At 38.4% G+C, this 18,539-nt stretch overlaps 2 protein-coding genes across 4 annotated transcripts in view; one reads left to right on the forward strand and one right to left on the reverse strand.

The window, feature by feature from the left end:
* Positions 1 to 13,451, forward strand: part of LOC120527510 (LRP2 binding protein) — a 33,537-nt gene extending 20,086 nt beyond the window's left edge. For 2 of the 3 annotated variants that reach the window (XM_039750999.1, XM_039750998.1), the window contains 4 exons: positions 759 to 864; positions 1,873 to 2,096; positions 7,625 to 7,790; positions 13,311 to 13,451. In XM_039750999.1, coding sequence (XP_039606933.1) covers positions 759 to 864; positions 1,873 to 2,096; positions 7,625 to 7,790; positions 13,311 to 13,376 — 562 coding nt within the window. In that variant the 3' untranslated portion in view covers positions 13,377 to 13,451. The remainder of the gene's footprint in view (positions 1 to 758; positions 865 to 1,872; positions 2,097 to 7,624; positions 7,791 to 13,310) is intronic. The other variant, XM_039751000.1, reaches the window with a different exon arrangement.
* The window catches only part of snx25 (sorting nexin 25), a 423,222-nt gene continuing 405,065 nt past the window's right edge, over positions 383 to 18,539 (reverse strand). Inside the window, exon 19 of the mRNA XM_039750997.1 lies at positions 383 to 497. Within this exon, the coding sequence (XP_039606931.1) occupies positions 495 to 497 (3 nt within the window). The 3' untranslated portion in view covers positions 383 to 494. The remainder of the gene's footprint in view (positions 498 to 18,539) is intronic.

Here is an 18,539-nt window from a genome sequence, read left to right on the forward strand (position 1 = left end):
TAGGATATAGCAGGTTGGATAATGGATAGATGGATGGACATTACCAGATGCAACGCAAACAAACCTGCACTGTTTTCTCCTGTGTCTAAAAAGCATATTATACATATTAGAAATACTTGACTCACAGATGATGTATAAGAAAGTGTGTGCATTTATTTATTTACCACATAGCAGTATTAATTTTCCAGCTTATTTGCACTTTACTGAGAAGTTGCTCAGACTTTATTCAAAACATTGTTGATGAAGGAATAGGAATAGTACAGGTAGAAAGTCTCTGCAAATTCTACATGTGTTCAATGATTCACACATGCCTGTTTACATTTCATACAGCATTTTGGTTAGCAAGAGACTCATTCAAGGGAGTAGCCATTCACTCTCTTACCTGAATTCCTCTTTGCCACAGACTGCCACCTTCAACTCACATTGGAATAGTTCACAGCGGAGTGATACAATTGGGATGAGAACTGGAACCTCTAAGTTGAGGTCATGGTCCTCTACTGGAAATTATAAAAGAAAAAAAAAACAGGTTGAGAAGAAGTTCTAAATATATATTACAAATTAGTGTAATAACTCCCCCAACAGGTCAAGCAGATATTACAAGCTAAAGGGTTGAAAGGGCCCAAGATACTCGCAGAAATGCAGGGTAACAACAGAGAAGAGTTTCCATTAAACAAAATTCTGACTTGGGCTCATTCCTTCCCTGTTGGGAAACTGTGGACTTGTCACTCAATGATAATCTTTAATTTTTATCTTTGTAGATTGTGGCTTCTTGCAGCAGATGATGGAAACCCAAAAGCAAGTATAAAAGCTCAGACTGCCTTAGGACTGTTTTACTGCCGACCAGATACCTTGGACTTGAAAAAGGTATTGAAAAAGGATAAAAAAAAAACCCAAAACAACTCCTCCATGTAATTTAAAAAAGCATACATTCTTGACATTTATAGCAGATGACATGAGAAAAATAACAAATATAATGACTGCTGCTGCTTTGCTTTGCAAATCTAAATAACTTTTCACTGGTGAAAATATACAGATTTGCATTTCTTTTTGGTTGCAGGAAAGAGTATGAGATATAAGATGTGATAAGTGTATTTACTAGTTTATACATATTGTTAGTACTACATGTTTATGTTAAGGTACCAAATTCACAGAGGTATACAATTGTGGTGGTGTATGGCTGTTGGTTAATACCACCCTCCAGCACACAATCTCAGTTACCTTATTTAACCACCACTTACTAGAAGTGTTTTGGCTACAATAGAACCTGTAAAATACTACAAGTAGAGAATAATAATACTCAGAATTCCAGTGACAGCCTTCAGATATATATTAAAAATAGCTGACGTGGTCTAACAAACATTACACCTAACGGAGTCTAAGTTCAGGTCTCAGGTCTCTCCCTGCTATGTCTTAAAGGTACTGAAGTTTTTGTACCACGTCCTAAAGATATTAAGGTTAAATTAGTTGGTTAATCTAAATGAGTTCACTTTGAGACAGAGAGAGTATGTGCATTAGAAACCCCTGCACTGGACCAGTGCTCTAACCTGGATTGAACACATGCCGTGTCCTCAGTGCTATCAGGATAGGCTCTGGATCCCTACACATCCAAAATTGGAGTGAATGAGTTTAGTAAATTATAATTATTTTAAAATAGTTTGAAGGACTTACTAGTTTTTACATATGTGTATAATATCTTTAGCTTTGTTTTTCTGCTCTAAAGTGGTCAACTTCAACAACAACAACAGCATTTATTTATATAGCACATATTCATACAAAAAAATGTAGCTCAAAGTGCTTTACAAAATGAATACAAAATGAATAGAAAAATACAAATCAAGATTGTATGATTGACTGAAATGTGTTATGCATTAGGCCTTTTTCTGGCATTCAGAAGCTTGTGGGAATGGAAGTCTGGAGTCCCAGGGTGCATTAGGAGTCATGTACCTTTATGGATATGGTATTCCCCAAGATACACAAGCAGCATTTGAGTGCTTGAAAGAAGCGTCTGAACGAGGAAATGTTTATGCTCAAGGCCACCTCATCACCCATTACTACAACAAAAAGTTATATTCAAGAGCTGCAGAACTTGCCAAAAGGTAGGAGCAGTACTGAAATCACATTTTAATGTTCTGATTTGTTAATTCAAAAAATGTGTTTGTTTTTTTATTTTACACAAGTGTATATTTTTTTGCACTAGGAAGGCTTCACACTTTAAATCTGACCTGATTATGGTTCTTTTCTCTTCACCAAATACAGCTCTGTGAAAAAGTCCTATTGCTCTCATATACAGTAGATGCTTCAGGGCTCAAGCCGTCTAGAGCTTGTAGAGTTCTCATAGCTATCCTTTAGTCTTTATCTATCATGGTTATGCCATCCTTGTTACAGGAAGGCCAAAACACCATTCAAGAGTATCATATTATACACTTTAGAACTCATTAAAGTTCATGTTTGTACAATTATAAGGTACATAATATCTCATATACCAAAATAAATCATTTGCATCATTGTTTCTGTTGTGCAAATTCATATGACCTGTTTTGCTGGAACATTCAAACAAAAAAAAAAATTGCAATTTTGTCTTCAAGATGCTCCCATTTCTAATTTTCAGGAATCCTCATTTGAATTTAAAGGCTGCAATGCTATGTTTACTTTTATATTATGAGTAGCTACAGAGCAGAGAGAGAGAAACCCAGTTACCGTATTTTCTTAAGTATAGCCTGCACCTCTGTATAACTCACATTTTGTCTGTTTTCAGTAAATATCAAATTGTACAACCCACATATTTCGTCTCTTTCACCTGGGGGTGTTGGGGGTAACAAAAATGCTTGCTGTCTTATTAAAAAGAATACAGTATACATAACCAGAACACCTGAATAATTTAACCCGCAATCAATGATAGCCATCATGCGCAAATTATTGCACCACTTTTAACTGTCATGTTGCTCACCATTAAAGGTATTCATTACCGAAACAACAGTGTTGCGTCATGGAAATTGGATTTTGTAATAAAATAAAGAATATTAGCCATCCACCTAGGTACACAAACACGATCTTGGTAACCTCATTAAACACAATGGGACACAATAGGAAAAAACTTAATATTTCTGATTTTCCTTTTGTTATAACAGCACCTTTTTAATGAGCCTTTTTGGCAGTACATATTTTAGTTGCCTTTGCCAGCGTACAGTTTTACACACAGTGTGCACAATAGCTGATTACACACTTAATATGCATTGCCCAAAGTAATAAGGAGTAATATTGTTATTTTTATTCACCTGTAAAGGAAAAAAGGGCAAAGAGTTTATGTTAGTTTTGTAAGTCAGTCCTTGACCACCTTTTCCCACTCATTGCACTATTGTTTTACTTTATCCTTCCATTTAGCTATCAACTAACAATATCCTATGCTTTTTCTGCTTTGCACTTTTGTTAGGTATTATTAACTTAATCATTCCCTGATAAACATTCACACTGTCATGAAATAGGAAATCTGAAAAATCACAACGCATTCTACACTTAAAACATTGGTGTTTTGCTATTTAAAACCTGTCTGGTGCACACTCATCCACTTCACGGTGATTACTTTCCACATCCTATCTTAGGTACTAAAATGTCATTGTGGTAACTTGAAACCCAGGTTTTTCATTTTCTGATGTCTTTGAAGGTTTACCCACAATGTGGGTTTTGATGTCTTTTTCATTTTATTCAAGAAAATGTTTCTTGTTCAGTCAATTACAATTTTTGTGGGAATTACCAATATTACAATTTTAATTGTAGTTATCCATCCATCCATTATCCAACCCGGTACATCCTAACCACAGGGTCACGGTGGTCTGCTGGAGCCAATCCAGGCCAACACAGGGCGCAAGGCAGGAAACACACCCCGGGCAGGGCGCCAGCCCACCACAGTAATTGTAGTTATTTATTAGCCTATTGTAAGACAGACAACAGGATTTAGAGCTGGCCGAAGCTAGTCTATTCATTTGAAAATTGACAACAAAAATAATCACTGGAAACATTAACTCATTGTTGAGACATAAACAGGAGTTAATGTAAAGCCTTGAGAAAAAAAAAATGTGGTTTTACTTTTTGGATTTGTGAGATTGTCAACCTGTACCGCCTAAAATGAAGTCTTGGTTAAATCATTCGGTAATCTTTCATTGCAGAGAGAACTAAGATTACATTTACAAATATTTAGGTAAGTCGCAGGCTTGTTAAACCAGCAGCTCCTTCCCATTTACTATAAAAAATGTATAACTTGTGTGTTCAATTCAGGAAGAGATGGTAATCCAATCCAGGATCATGGAGATGTGAGACTACCCCAGCTGACCAGAGTGCAATGGGAAAGGCTCCAGTCTATTGCATGGTCAACTTGTACAAACGTTCATTTATGCCAGCTAACCTAACTTGTATGTGTTTCTGAATATGAAAGGATAACCCTCACAGATTTGAGGAGAATTTGCAGTCCTCACACAAACTGGAAGTGGGATTCAAATCCAGGGAATGCTGGCTCAGTGAGGCAGCAGCACTAAACACTGTACCATTGTACAACCCAAAACCAAGTTCAATTTCAACAAAGTTATCACCCTCCTAGTTACAGGCCTTGAAGGAATTTTGGATCTTTTCGATCATTTACTAGCTTGAATGGTACAATTCACACCCTGTGATATCAACAGTACTGTGTTCTTAAGGTCTGTACTCACCAACACAAAGAATATCTTCCAACCATTTTGAAGTAAGCTTGCTTTTATTATTTGACTGCTGTTTTACAGTGTAGATCTTTCATCTGACAAATGGCCCCACATCAGAAAAACATAAAAGATAAACCTCATAGTATCACATCACACTCCAAAACCCATAACTGTTTTAAAATATGATGGTTGATGTTCAAGCTTCCCTGTTACTAACTTCTCATTCTCTTGGTTGAGCCATAAAGGAAACAGCCAGGTAGGATAGCAAGAAGACAAACGGGAAAAAAAACACATGCAACGAAGTAATTAACAGACTTAAGAAGTATGCAATATATTAAAATTAGTTCAATTGTATATCAGTGGGGTATGCAGCGATTCCACAGTTTGGGGTCTTTGAATATCAAGGCTTTAGCTCCTGCAGTACTTTTATTATCTTTAGGATTTGTAGGCTAGCATCTTGAGATATGTTCTATATACAGTATATCAAACTTAAGTTGCATGTGGATTCTGCAGGCCAAATAGACGCCCCACCTTGTTTTTAACATTCTTGTTAACAATTTTCCTCACACTATCACTCAGCATTTAAAGACGACATAGTTATTTATCAAACATTTTAATTCAGTGGGTAACTGATGTTACATATTATTTGAAATTGGAAAAAGTCAAATTCTCACTTAGAGGGTCTGTTCATAACTTTTTTAAAACCTGGCAGAATCTGATTAATAACATTTTAGAATAAGCACTTATATTGGGGAAAAGAACTCTGGCTGTTGGCCTTCCTGTCTTTCTCATGAGTGGGGGCCAAATTGAATTTAGTTTTGCTAATTTTGACTTGATTGTATGCATTGTTACATGCTTTTAATAAATTCAATAAGAGATTAAAAAATAAATGAATAATGAATTAATTCACATAAAGTATCAGATTCCCTTAAAAAATGCAGAAAACAAAATGGAAGCCAACTGTCTATCCATTAAGCGTTGAACTTTGGCTTGCTAATTTAAACTATTACAACCTCTCTCCTTGATTGACTGTTGAATCCAACCATATCCTTGTCTATTGGATTTAATTGATATAAATGTCTTCCCTTATAGCTTCACTGTGGTAATACACATTAGATTTGACTGATAAATATAGTGGAGTGCCAGTTGAATACGTCTGAAAGTGAGAATTTTTTTTTTTTTTACAATGGCAACTCAAAAATGAAAGACACTTTGAATATTCCACGGTAACCACAATGGAGAGAGGCCGGTGCAATATGACACATTCGCTATGATTTATGTGCACATTGCAGCATTCTGCCATTAGTCTAATTGAAGCCAAAATCAAATGAACAAGGACTCTCCGCTCTGGTATTGTGCTATAATTGAACAACATGCTGTAGTGAAATTTTTTTGGGCAGAGGGAGTGAAGCCTGCTGAAGTTCACCGAAGGATATTGATTGGCACAGATCAGTTAGCTGTTTAAGTGCCCATTTTACACAAACTTTACAGCACCCCAAGTCATCATGCACTTTCACATGCGCAGTTCCATAGCTGATACCCTAGTGTGCATCAACAGTGGACAATGCAATTTCCGATCCTAAAGTGGCCTTGTGAGGGTCTGCTAGCGGCCCATCTAAGGCTTGTTCTAGCCGTTTACCCGGCACTACCCAGATAACCACCAGCCTCCCACACCAGAACAGGATTAACATGAAGCAGAACCGAGTTTGTGGATCAACTATAAAAAGCTTTTCACTCACGATTTAAATCTTGTGCTTTTTTCTTGGTTATGACCTTGCTCTGTTTTTAAAATGTTTCTGCTTTGGGTTTAACAAAAGAATTGTGGACTCCCATGTTACAACCTTAGGCCACATCTGCTCTCGTTTTTCTCTTAATTTTGTTGTGGAGTTACTTTTCTTTTATTTCACAACATTTGACACAAAACTACAGGGTGAGTCAAAATTATGTTACCATTAATGGGACTGCTATGTATATACTTATATACAATTATTGTGGACAATTTATGTGCCACATACGGTACATGTGTAGAACATGATGGCAAACAGGTTGAGACATTCCTGTAAATCATCTCGCACATATGAAGTATGTTTTGTGAATCAATTGTTTCTGCCATTCAAATGTTAACATTATTTTGACTCACTGTAATAATACAAAATTACAAATAACTTTACCAAAAGACATAAGGGATTGATGCCACAAGTAGACAAGTGTAATGTTTAACACCTTTTACGTTATGGTTCTTTGATGAAGGTTTTCATCATGTTGATGTGGGCTTGTGAGTGCAATGTTGATGGTCGACCAGATGTCAGTTACACTTGTAAACCTTTTCTTTGAGTCAAGCTGTTTTCACTTTCGCAATGAGCCAACATCCTTTCGTGAACTTTAAAAAGTTTCACTCACACTGCGCAAAGAAATCTCACTGTGGTGTGTTGTTCAACAATGGTGCAATCCCTCAGCAGAGCATCCATGTTCATTTGAATTTGACCTTGACTTCAACTAGTCTATGAGTGTTGTGTTTTGTGTGTTTGAACTAACCATAAGCCATCACAAATGTGTTGTATTGTGTCAGCTTCTGTTTTCAGTTTGGTTTACACTCATACAATGTTTCATTTGCATGGATTCAGTTTAGTGCTGGGTGCACAGCAAATAAAAGTTGTGCTTTTTTGTATATATTGTATAAGTTGAATCCTATAAAGAAAGAAAGATCGGTTCAATTGAATAGGATTAAAATGTTCTTCTGTGTACTGTAGCAGACTAAATGTATGATTCATACGTCTGAGATAGTAGACCATGGCCAACAACACATCATCCCTTGAAAGATGAACTCATCTTGGGGTTTTACTTAATAGCAACACTGAGTTAAGTAGTACTTGAGATGTATAATATGAAATGTATTATTAGTAACAGGTTTGTCTTTTTTTTTTTTTTAAATATAGGATGTCAAAATATGAGAATATACCTGAGATTGCTAGAGCAACAGATTGCCGGATTGACTACATACGGAAAGGTTTGGCAATTGCTTTGTTCTATTATGCAAGATGTCTACAGCTGGGCTTGGGTGCCACACAGAACAGCAAAGAAGCTCAGTATTACTACAGCAAGGTGCAGTGTTTTATCAAAACAGTACTTTACACCCCAGTCAAAATGTTTTTATTTGGCCCCAGATGCTGTTTTAATTTTCATATCTAGAATTTGCACTCTGGACCTAAAGAAGATATCTCTTTCTCTGTAGTTAAAGCTCACGAGTTAATAAGATGCCTGTCATATTTATAGAGCCACCTCTTTCAATGCCAGTCAATCACAGACTAATTACATAAGTGAGAGAATACAAATCAGCCAAATGGTAAATGGAACATACTGTATAAACCGCCAAAAACAAGTGCACACCTTGATTTAAGATTTGACCCAAACAGCCACCTGAATGTGGACTTTGTAAGTTATGTATAATTTCTGAAATGTGATCTCTCTGCCTAATAAGGGAGCTCTGCTGGTTTCATTCCAAATAACCTCTTATTCCAGCAGGTTGTGCACTTTGTTCAAACCATCGCTCACGTTGTTTAGTGTCTGTTTATTATTTTCAGTAGTAGACATGAACCCCTCCATTAAAAGTTTTGGGGCCAAATTCCTTAACAGCATTCATTAGTTACAGTGAAACATTTTTACCTTTCAGTTTTAGATTGTGCTTTAAAGTGATTTACCAGGGTGGCATTCAAGATCAGGATTCATTGCAGCTGTTGGCATACAGTTGACAGTTTAAGAACTGCCAGTATAAGTGATTTGCTAAAGTTCACAGACGGGGAGCTAAGCAGGCAGCCGTGCATTTTAATGTCACACACCAATCACTGCATTATACTCTGACAATTTCATGTTCATATTTATATAATAGTAAAAAAAACAAGCACATGACATTTGTATTTACTTTTGATTAGTCTCAGATGTTTTCCAATGTGCAATCGTGTGAGTTAAAGAAAATATGTTACTCTTCAAGTAATGGGGCGGAGTGGAGGCTCTGAGGCAGATACAGATTCGCACTGGCAATAGGAAGGTTGCTGGTTCGAATCCCGTAAACGCCAAATGTGACTCTACTTCGTTGGGCCCTTGAGCAAGGCCCTTAACCTGCAATTGCTCCTCCAACCTGCAGGGAAAACCTGGGGGTTGGTGGCAGAACTGGCACTCCATTGGCATGTGAGTCCATAAAAAAATCTCACATTGGTTCCATTTCATCTGAACAAATGTGGTGCTGAAGTGTCACCCGTTGCACGGCTGCACTCGGGTCCTAATCTGGGATCCAGAATTGGTTTGTCATGTGGTGGGTGCGGCGGAAGCATTCAATAAGGGTGCGCACAAAAAGGCGAGCTTCAAAAGGGCGACCTCAATTGAGCGCGGCAAATAAAGGCGTTCGTAGATAATTTAGTTCATATCTAATAATCTAATACATTTTCTGTAATAATTTTCTTGCGTTTGCCTTTATTCGCTGCACCCAATTGAGGTCGCCCTTTTGAAGCTCGCCTTTATTTACGTGCCCTTATTGAAGGATACCGCAATGCGCTGTATCAGCGGGTGCTCTCTCTCTCTTCAAGTAATCATTTATTAGGTTAGTCATACTATCATTTATTAGGGTGATCAGGTTGTTTTGGAACCAGCATGCAACATGATGCTTATAAGATTTATATTTAAGTACTTTCAGATTGTATTTTTAAAGATTCTGGTATAATGTCAGTGTAGGAAAACACAAGCCTATCTTTCTTGCACATACTTCACAGATCCAAGCAGGCCTTTCACAGTCATGTAGATCATATATGTTATCAGTGTACTGTAGACATTACACTCATCAAATAAACAATTAAAAATAATGAAAATAGGCAGGTCACATAAAGAGTACAGCCTACTAACCACAAACTTTGAAGTTTTGTACAAAGAACAGTCAGTAATGTTACTGACAACCCGACAAATAGGTTGTTGTGGCACAAGGGACAGAAAAAGTCCAAAGAAATGTTGGGGTGCTAACCTAGCCACCCTGTTTAATAATAAATCAATGAAAAAACAGCTTTTGGTAGCGAAATAAACAGGCGCTCAATGGCACAAGCACAAGATAAAGATACAAGTCGCAGCCACTAGGGGTCTGTCTATGGAGCTCCATCCTGCAATAGGTTTGGATTGAGACTGAGGTGCCACATTCCAGGAATAGCCACCTTCATATGGTTTGAACTGGAAGGGGTGAGACATCTCAGAGGAAGGAGGGCAGAGTCATTTGCCCTCAGAGTTACAGAGGGGAGAGACAAGACTGTTAATGACGGCACCCCCTCTCATCCCAGAGTAGTATTGCATACCTGCTCTCAGCTGATAACGTTATCCACAGACGCACATTTGTGACAAGCTGCACTATAAACATTCAAAATATTTTTTCTTAACTGGGTGCCAGTCTGCTCATACTATTGTTAAGGGCTGCATTGTTGACTTTATGAGACTATTCAGAGGGTGCATACATGACTAACATGTATGGAGGAATGTTTTTGGACAAAAAATAAATTAATAAAAGAAAGTACTGTGAAATGTGACAATACATGAAGAATAAGAGCATGAAATGCGAGTGTAAATAAATAAATGTGTCACCAAATGTGTTTTGTTGCTTAGTTAATTTTGTCCATAATACTCCTTTAAACACAATGCGAAATGAGGCTTGAATTTAAAACTGTCACTTCCATTCATAAAAGCTGAGAAGATGGGCAGTTGAAAGTGCTGTGCTTTAATTGTTGAATCGTTCCCACACTGAACTTAAACCTTCAGCCACCAAATGGCACATTTACAGCAGACACTTCAGCCGCCGGCTCCTAATGATGAATTCACAGTTTATAAAACAAAAGCAGCCACTTCACACTGTAACTCTGGGAAACTTCTTCTTGCTCTTGTAATTAACGTGCAGTGTCACAACTTTGAGCAGACATGCGTGCCACAGGATTCTCAAGCCCAGTAAAGCAGGTACGTCCACTCTGCAGACGATTCACCAATCAAAAAACAGTACTCAGTAGAGCCCACCTTCTCAGTTTTAGCGAGCGAAAGTGACAGATTTAAATTCAAGCCGTATTTCATGTATTACAGAAACAATGAAATCAACAGCAACCAAAAATATATTCCATGACACACTTATTTACAGTATTTGCTCTCACATTTAATGCTCTTTTTCTTTATTTATTGTCCTATTTCTCAGTACTTTATTTGCATATTTGTTTAATTTTGTCTGAAATATTCCACCATAAAGCTGATTGTGTTGACAGAGGACTAATGATTTTTGTGAGCATCACAATCACAGGACATCTGATTAGCCAGATCTTCTGCTTTGAATACAACAGATATTCTTACTGTAGCAGGCCACTGCATGGTGCAGTTTTTTATATACAGTAAGTAATAGCAGTGATTAATCTGTCACAACTGAAATATGGGATGAAAAGAAAAGTCATGGTAGGCTGACATATGCGACTGTCCCAGGAAACATGTTACACCTTGTCACCATACCCTTAAAGTAATGTTTATTTTTGTAATAAAACAGTGTTTTACCTGAAATAGTTAGTTAAAGTGCAAATATAAATAAATAATTTTTCATATTTAATTGCAAATGTCTAAAATTGTGCGTATGGAAGAGCAGCAGAGTCTAGTGAGTATTGTTATACAGTCATATGAAAAAGTTTGGGAACCTTCTCTCAGCCTGCATAATTAATTTACTTTCAACAAAAAAGATAACAGTGGTAGGTCTTTCATTTCCTAGGAACATCTGAGTACTGCGGTGTTTTCCGCTGCTCAATGCTGATTACTTCAACACCAAATTGGTTGAATTAGCTCGTTAAACCTTGAACTTCATAAACAGGTGTGTCCAATCATGAGAAATGGTATTTAAGGTGGTCAGTTGCAAGTTGTGCTCCCCTTTGACTCTCCTCTGAAGAGTGACAGCATGGGATCCTCAAAGCAGCTCTCAAAAGATCTGAAAACAAAGATTGTTCAGTATCATGGTTTAGGGGAAGGCTTCAAGAATCTATCTCAGAGGTTTAAACTTTCAGTTTCCATTGTAAGGAATGTAATCAGGAAATGGAAGGCCACAGGCACAGTTGCTGTTAAACCAACCGAGGTCTGGCAGGCCAAGAAAAATACAAGAGCAGCATATGTGCAGGATTGTGAGAATGGTTACAGACAACCCACAGATCACCTCCAAAGACTTGCAAGAACATCTTGCTGCAGAAGGTGTATCTGTACATCGTTCTACAGTTCAGTGCAATTTGCACAAAGAACATCTTTATGGCAAGGTAAAGAGGAAGAAGCCCTTTCTGTACTCGCGCCACAGAGTCACTTGTTGTATGCAAATGCTCATTTAGACAAGCCAGATTCATTTTGGAACAAAGTGCTTTTGACTGATGAGACAAAAATTGAGTTATTTGGTCATAACAAAAAGCGCTTTGAATGGCAGAAGAAGAACACCACATTCCAAGAAAAACACCTGCTACCTACTGTCAAATTTGGTGGAGGTTCCATCATGCTGTGGGGCTGTGTGGCTAGTTCAGGGACTGGGGCCCTTGTTAAAGTTGAGGGTTGGATGAATTCAATCAGTCACAAAGTTGAAGTTACGCAGGGGTTGGATATTCCAACAAGACAATGTCCCAAAACACAGTTCGAAATCTACAAAGGCATTCATGCAGAGGGAGAAGAACGATATTCTGGAATGGCCATCACAGTCCCCTGACTTGAATATCATCGAAAATCTATGGGATGATTTGATGCAGGCTGTCCATGCTGTGCAGCCATCAAATTTAACTGAACTGGAGAGATTTTGTATGTAAGAATGGTCAAAAACACCTCCATTCAGAATCCAGACACTCATCAAAAGCTACAAGAGGCGTCTGGAGGCTGTTATATTTGCAAAAGGAGGCTCAACTAAGTATCTCTGTTGGGGTGCCTAAATTTATGCACCTGTCTAATTCTGTTATGATGCATATTGCATAATTTCCGTTAATTCATTAAACTTAATATATCACTGCTGAAATACTACTGTTTCCATAAGGCATGTCATATATTAAAAGGAAGTTGCTACTTTGAAAGCTCAGCCAATGATAAACAAAAATCCAAAGAATTAAGAGAGGTTCCTAAACTTTTTCATATGACTGTATGTGTTGTACGATATCAGCTAAAAAAAGTTTTAAATCAGTGTGAGAATTCCCTTGGATGTAGTTTAGAACACACAGGACAAACCTTATCAAACAATCTGAAATAGTAAATAAATACAAATTAATAAACAAACATCACATACCAAATGGTAATCCTGATAATAATGGCAAACAAATCTGGGAGTTATTTTCTAAACTTTGCTCCTTTTGAAATGAAACCCAGTGGCCATATTGGACCTCAGAATACATTATAACATCCGTGATGAAGTATTTATCAGACCTTTCCCAGAGAGGTCCTTGAAGACATTATTTGAATATTTGGGTTTTTTGCAAAGATTGAATTTTTTCTTCCCCACCACCTGCACCCCAAGTTTTGTCTCACTTTTAAGTCTGGCATTTACCATCCAAATTCATGCCATTGCAAAATAAGGTTGCTTTCCAATGTAATGTTTCTCTGTTTTTCTCCAAACAGGCAGCCCTTCTTGATCCAGATGTTGTTGCAGACCTTCAAACTGAAGTTAATCATGGGATTCTTTAGGGCATTGTACCCGGATTTCGCCATTTGAAAACTCAAACATGTTTCCAAAAAGTAAAATTTCACCATTTCCCTGTTTGTTTCCATGTTCCTTTGCCATTAATGTTTGACACAGTTATACGATTGACACGGTGGATGGCAAATGACAATGTTGATCTTATGAACCTATGCATGAATACTTTATCTTTATTTTAAGCAGTGCCTTTATAGAATATTAACTTATACTTCTGTCAGTTTATCATTATTAAAGCCTAACAGCTTGAGCTGAATTAAAAAGAGTGTAAAATTCAAGACCCTGAATGCATAAAAAAGAAAACTGATTTAAGCATCAATGGAGAAAGACCAATTTAGCTTCCCATAAGTTAGTTACTTTGATATATTTTCTGCTCTAATCTGTCCAGTTATTTTGAGAAGAAACCATTTCTGTATGCTTTGGAATAGAAAATTAATGGAGGGCCAAAAAAAAAAAGTTTGACGTAACAGAAAATGCGTTGAGAGAGTAAGAGGTCAAATTCTGGGTCATCTAACAAGGCTGAGAAGGTCCTCCAGCACAACCCAGAAAATGTCTACATATTTTAGGGGCTACAGTCCCACTCTTCCCACTTTTATAATTTAGCTTGCACCTCTTTCATATAAACACAAACAACCCTATGTTAGGTTTGTTTGAAACTGAGTTTAGTTACAGCCAAGGTGAGAGATGAAATTCTCAAAGATCAAATTCTCAAAATGTGAAGCCTGTCGCCCACAGATACCAGGAAGCATCCCGTCAGCCGTTGTTTTGGGTGGATCTCCAAAGGGGCACACAGAGAAACACAGCATGCGTGAGATCAAGCATCCTGAAATTCGAATAGTGTGGCTGATGGTCCTTTCAGTCAGCCATTACTGTCATTATGTGTCATCAGTCATTGATCCTGAGCGTGCAGTGGCTTACAGGAACTCTGGATTCGTTTTTTTTTCTTCTTGCTGTTTGCCTGTACATCAGGTTTCTATCCTTTAAATCATATCTGATCCTGTACTTCACAATAGAATAAACTATTCAATTATAACAATTCTTAGTTTATCATTCCACTAGCAAAATACCCGCGCTTCGCAGCGGAGAAGTAGTGTGTTAAAGAAGTTATGAAAAAGAAAAGGAAAAATGTAAAAAATAACGTAACATGATTATAAATGTAATTGTTTTGTGACTGTTATGAGTGTTGCTGTTGATTATCATTATTTCTTTCAATCAGGTTCGTATTTGGAGGATGTGTTGTTTTGAAGTTACATTCCTTGTTTGTCAACCGTTGTAAAGATAACAGGTTTCATTCATCGAAGTGTTCACTACCCAAATTGCTAGTCGTGAATCTAAGATGTTTAACAGGCATTCCAGGTATTAACTTGTGCTAAACGTACCATGGTGTGGCGTAAGGGGAACTGACTGTAAAAAGGCAAGGAGGCGCGTATTTTGAATGAAAAGGGAGAAGACAGTGAAGGAGCGGAAAAGTGAGAAGGAAAACTGTTTAAATAAAGAGCTGGGAAGGTGAATGGAAAGAAGCAGCCAGCGGTAAAGCAAGTAAGACTCCGTAATAAGGACGGTTGGGTGCACGTAGAAGGTGTAACAATAGGATTGTTAAGCGTTATAATAATGTTCCCGCACGGAGGGTTTAGAGAGACGCACCGGGAGAAGTTTAGTTCTGCTGTTCTCCTTTGACAGTTCTGTGGCTCTGCATATTTGTATGCACCTCTCTAAACTTGCATCAATGGTTCCGCACACAAATCGGTCACATATAAGGGAACTTTTAATCTCCCCGAAATTGCATGTGCCTGCTAACACTCTCAGATCTGTGACGTAGTCGTCTATATTTTCTCCCCTTGCCTGATTTCTTGAAAAAAATCTGTACCTCTCTACAGTTTCGTTTATTTTCGGGTTGTAATGTTCATCAAATTTACGTATCATTACCGTTGCATAACCGGTTAGCGCCTGACACGATTTTTTGCCGCTCTCTCCAATAAGATATGTTCTCCATGACTTCGCCAGGTCTTTAGCATCGAGGCTTTATACCCTGCGTCTTCTCATTAAACTTGTATCTCGCGAATATCTCATGCGATCTTGCGATGTCCACAGCTTTATTTAATTTTAGCTCAGACCCGGCACTTAAAAGGTTATCTCGCACTTTTGCTGAGTTTGTGCCAAACACTAGTCTATCCCTGACCATCTCATCTTCGTTTGCATAAACACAGTCCTTCACCAGCAATTTTTACTCTGTTAGAAACTGATCAAAAGTCTCATTTATACCCTGCGTCCCCTCAGTAAACTTGTATCTTATGAATTCTTTTGCTGCCTTCTCAATTGTGCAATGAGTTTTTTGAACAGGTTCCATTCATCGAAGTGATCACTACCCAAATTGGTACTCGTGAATCTAAGATGTTTAACAGGCATTCCCGGTATTAACTTGTGGATTTGCCTGCGAATATTTAGCGGCAGCGTGTCTATGAACGTAATTTAAACTTAAGCTTTACACCTTGCTTTCCTATTCTGCAGTAGCTGCACTTATGAATATACTAAGCACAGTCCTTCACCCGCGAATATTTACCTTATACTATGGGCAGGCACTCAATTACGTGGGAGGCGTTACGATGCAAGACGCAACTCCGACTCACACGGCGACCGAGCTGCAGGCTATGGCCGTATATATGGACGAAAGTAGGTTCCAGTTATGACCGTTATGCGTAGAATTTCGAAATGAAACCTGCCCAACTTTTGTAAGTAAGCTGTAAGGAATGAGCCTGCAAAATCTCAGCCTTCTACCTACACGGGAAGTTGGAGAATTAGTGATGAGTCAGTGAGTGAGTGAGTGAGTCAGTCAGTCAGTCAGTTAGTCAGTCAGTCAGTCAGTCAGTCAGGGCTTTGCCTTTTATTAGTATAGATTAAGACTAAAATGAAATAAATCAATTATAGGCATAAAAAGGTTTCTGAAGAGTCGGTCATTTGTCAGTAGATGTCTAAAAGTCCAAAATAATGGAAGAAGCTGCTTTCTTCTGAGCCCACATTGGGCCGTAACAGCGTGGAGTGCTGCAGGATGGCCACAGGTTATCATTAACCAAGAGCCCTGCTACATATTTGGGACTAATGGTTTGATTTCTACACAGACGAAATTTTTAAATGTCACACAAAACCTGCAGGTATACTGGAACAGAAGTGCCAACAGCTTATTACAGGAGCAGCTTAACTGCACCACCACTATACAGGAGGTCATTTAAAACAATCTGTCTAGTGCCATACCCAACCACACATGAGGGAGTGCGGATGAAATGTCTGTCACTCTTACTGGTTTTTATGGGGCGGGTTTACAGCATGTGATATAAGAGAACATTCTAATCAGGGTTGCTGGAGTTTTCTTTTTTATTTGTAATGCAGAATACTTTTTAAAAATTCATTTGACATACAGTAGTATTCTGTGCATTCTGCCGTCTTAATTGTCACATTGAATGAACAGATTTTAAAAAGTATTATCCAGTCCTTGAACAATAGTTATAAATGGCCAGGTTTGTTGTATCGTCACATGTGTAGAGTACAGTGAAATTCTTCCACGCCACGCTCCTTTCTTTTCAAATGACAGATCAAGTTGATAAAATGTGTTTCCTTGGTATTCACAATGTGTCCATCCACCTCTTTTAGAACAGTCTCATCCAGGACACGACTGCCTTGTTCCCATTTGGGAATTTGTCTACAGCCAATTCAGGGGCTTGTGATCTTTATTTCTCTGCAGGCATGTTTCAGCGACATACAGTAGAACCCTGATAACCTGCACCCCGATTTACCAATGCAAACTTGCAAGTGTAATACACTACTTTTCTGAGAGTTCATAAAAACTTTACCACGAATCCTGTACAACATGCATAAATACACTTTTAATCTCATTTGTACTGAGCGAGCAGTCAAAGCACTGGTGACTGTGGGAATATGGCCGTGACACACTCAGCAATCCCTAGCTGCACCCCTCAGCTGTTGTTAGTGTGTTGCCAGCATTGACCGTGTACACATGTTCTACTGTTTCATTTGGTTCGTATTTGTTCATACATTTCAAAGTGTTGTAGTGAACTGCTTGAACCCGCGGAACTGTGAACCCGCGTTCTCTGGCTCAGAGGTAAGCGCTTTGCAGTATGAGCTAAATGGAGGAATTCATCTGGTCATGAACTTGTTAAAGATTTGCACAGAAAATGCATGGCTGACATGGATGTTGTGTACGAACATCACCTAAGTGAAGCACATGGCTTTACTCAAAGTGTGCAGAGTCCGTCTCCGACCACTGTGAGCGTCAGACTTCTCTGATGACATCATGTGATCTCTCTCAGTGTCAGCCCCCACCTTCTCTGTGCTCCATCACCACTACAGCGGCCATCCATTTTCTTGTGAGTTTTCAGCTATCCGAAGTAGCGGCAATTCACATTACCTTAGATAATCAGGGTTGTAATGTATTTCTTTAGAAAAAAATTTGTCTAAAAGGAATAATAGACAGGCTTTAAAAATGTGAAGTACGTAGCACTGATTGTTACTGTTGAAGACAGAAATATACACTGCTCAAAAAATTAACACTTTTTAACCAGAGTATAGCATTACGTCAATGAAAGTTCTGGGCTATTGATCTGATCAGTTAAGTAGCAGAGGGGGTTGTTAATCAGTTTCAGCTGCTGTGGTGTTAATGAAATTAACAACAGCTGCACTAGAGGGGCAACAATGAGATGACCCCAAAACAGGAATGGTTTAACACTGACATTTTTCCCTCCTCATCTTTTCTGACTGTTTCTTCACTAGTTTTGCATTTGGCTACAGTCAGTGTCACTACTGGTAGCATGAGGCGATACCTGGACCCTATGGAGGTTGCACAGGTAGTCCAACTTCTCCATGATGGCACATCAATACGTGTCATTGCCAGAAGGTTTGCTGTGTCTCCCTGCACAGTCTCAAGGGCATGGAGGAGATTCTAGGAGACAAGCAGTTTCTCTAGGAGAGCTGGAGAAGGCCGTTGATATTTCTTAACCCATCAGCAGGACCGGTATCTGCTGTGAATGTCTCTGACCAAACAATCAGGAACAGATTTCATGAAGGTGGCCTGAGGGCCTGGCATCCTCTAGTGGGCAAAGTGCTCACTGCCCGGCACTGTGGAGCTCGATTTGGCATTTGCC

Source organism: Polypterus senegalus, chromosome 4, assembly GCF_016835505.1.
Source record: "Polypterus senegalus isolate Bchr_013 chromosome 4, ASM1683550v1, whole genome shotgun sequence".
Lineage (NCBI taxonomy): Eukaryota > Metazoa > Chordata > Cladistia > Polypteriformes > Polypteridae > Polypterus > Polypterus senegalus.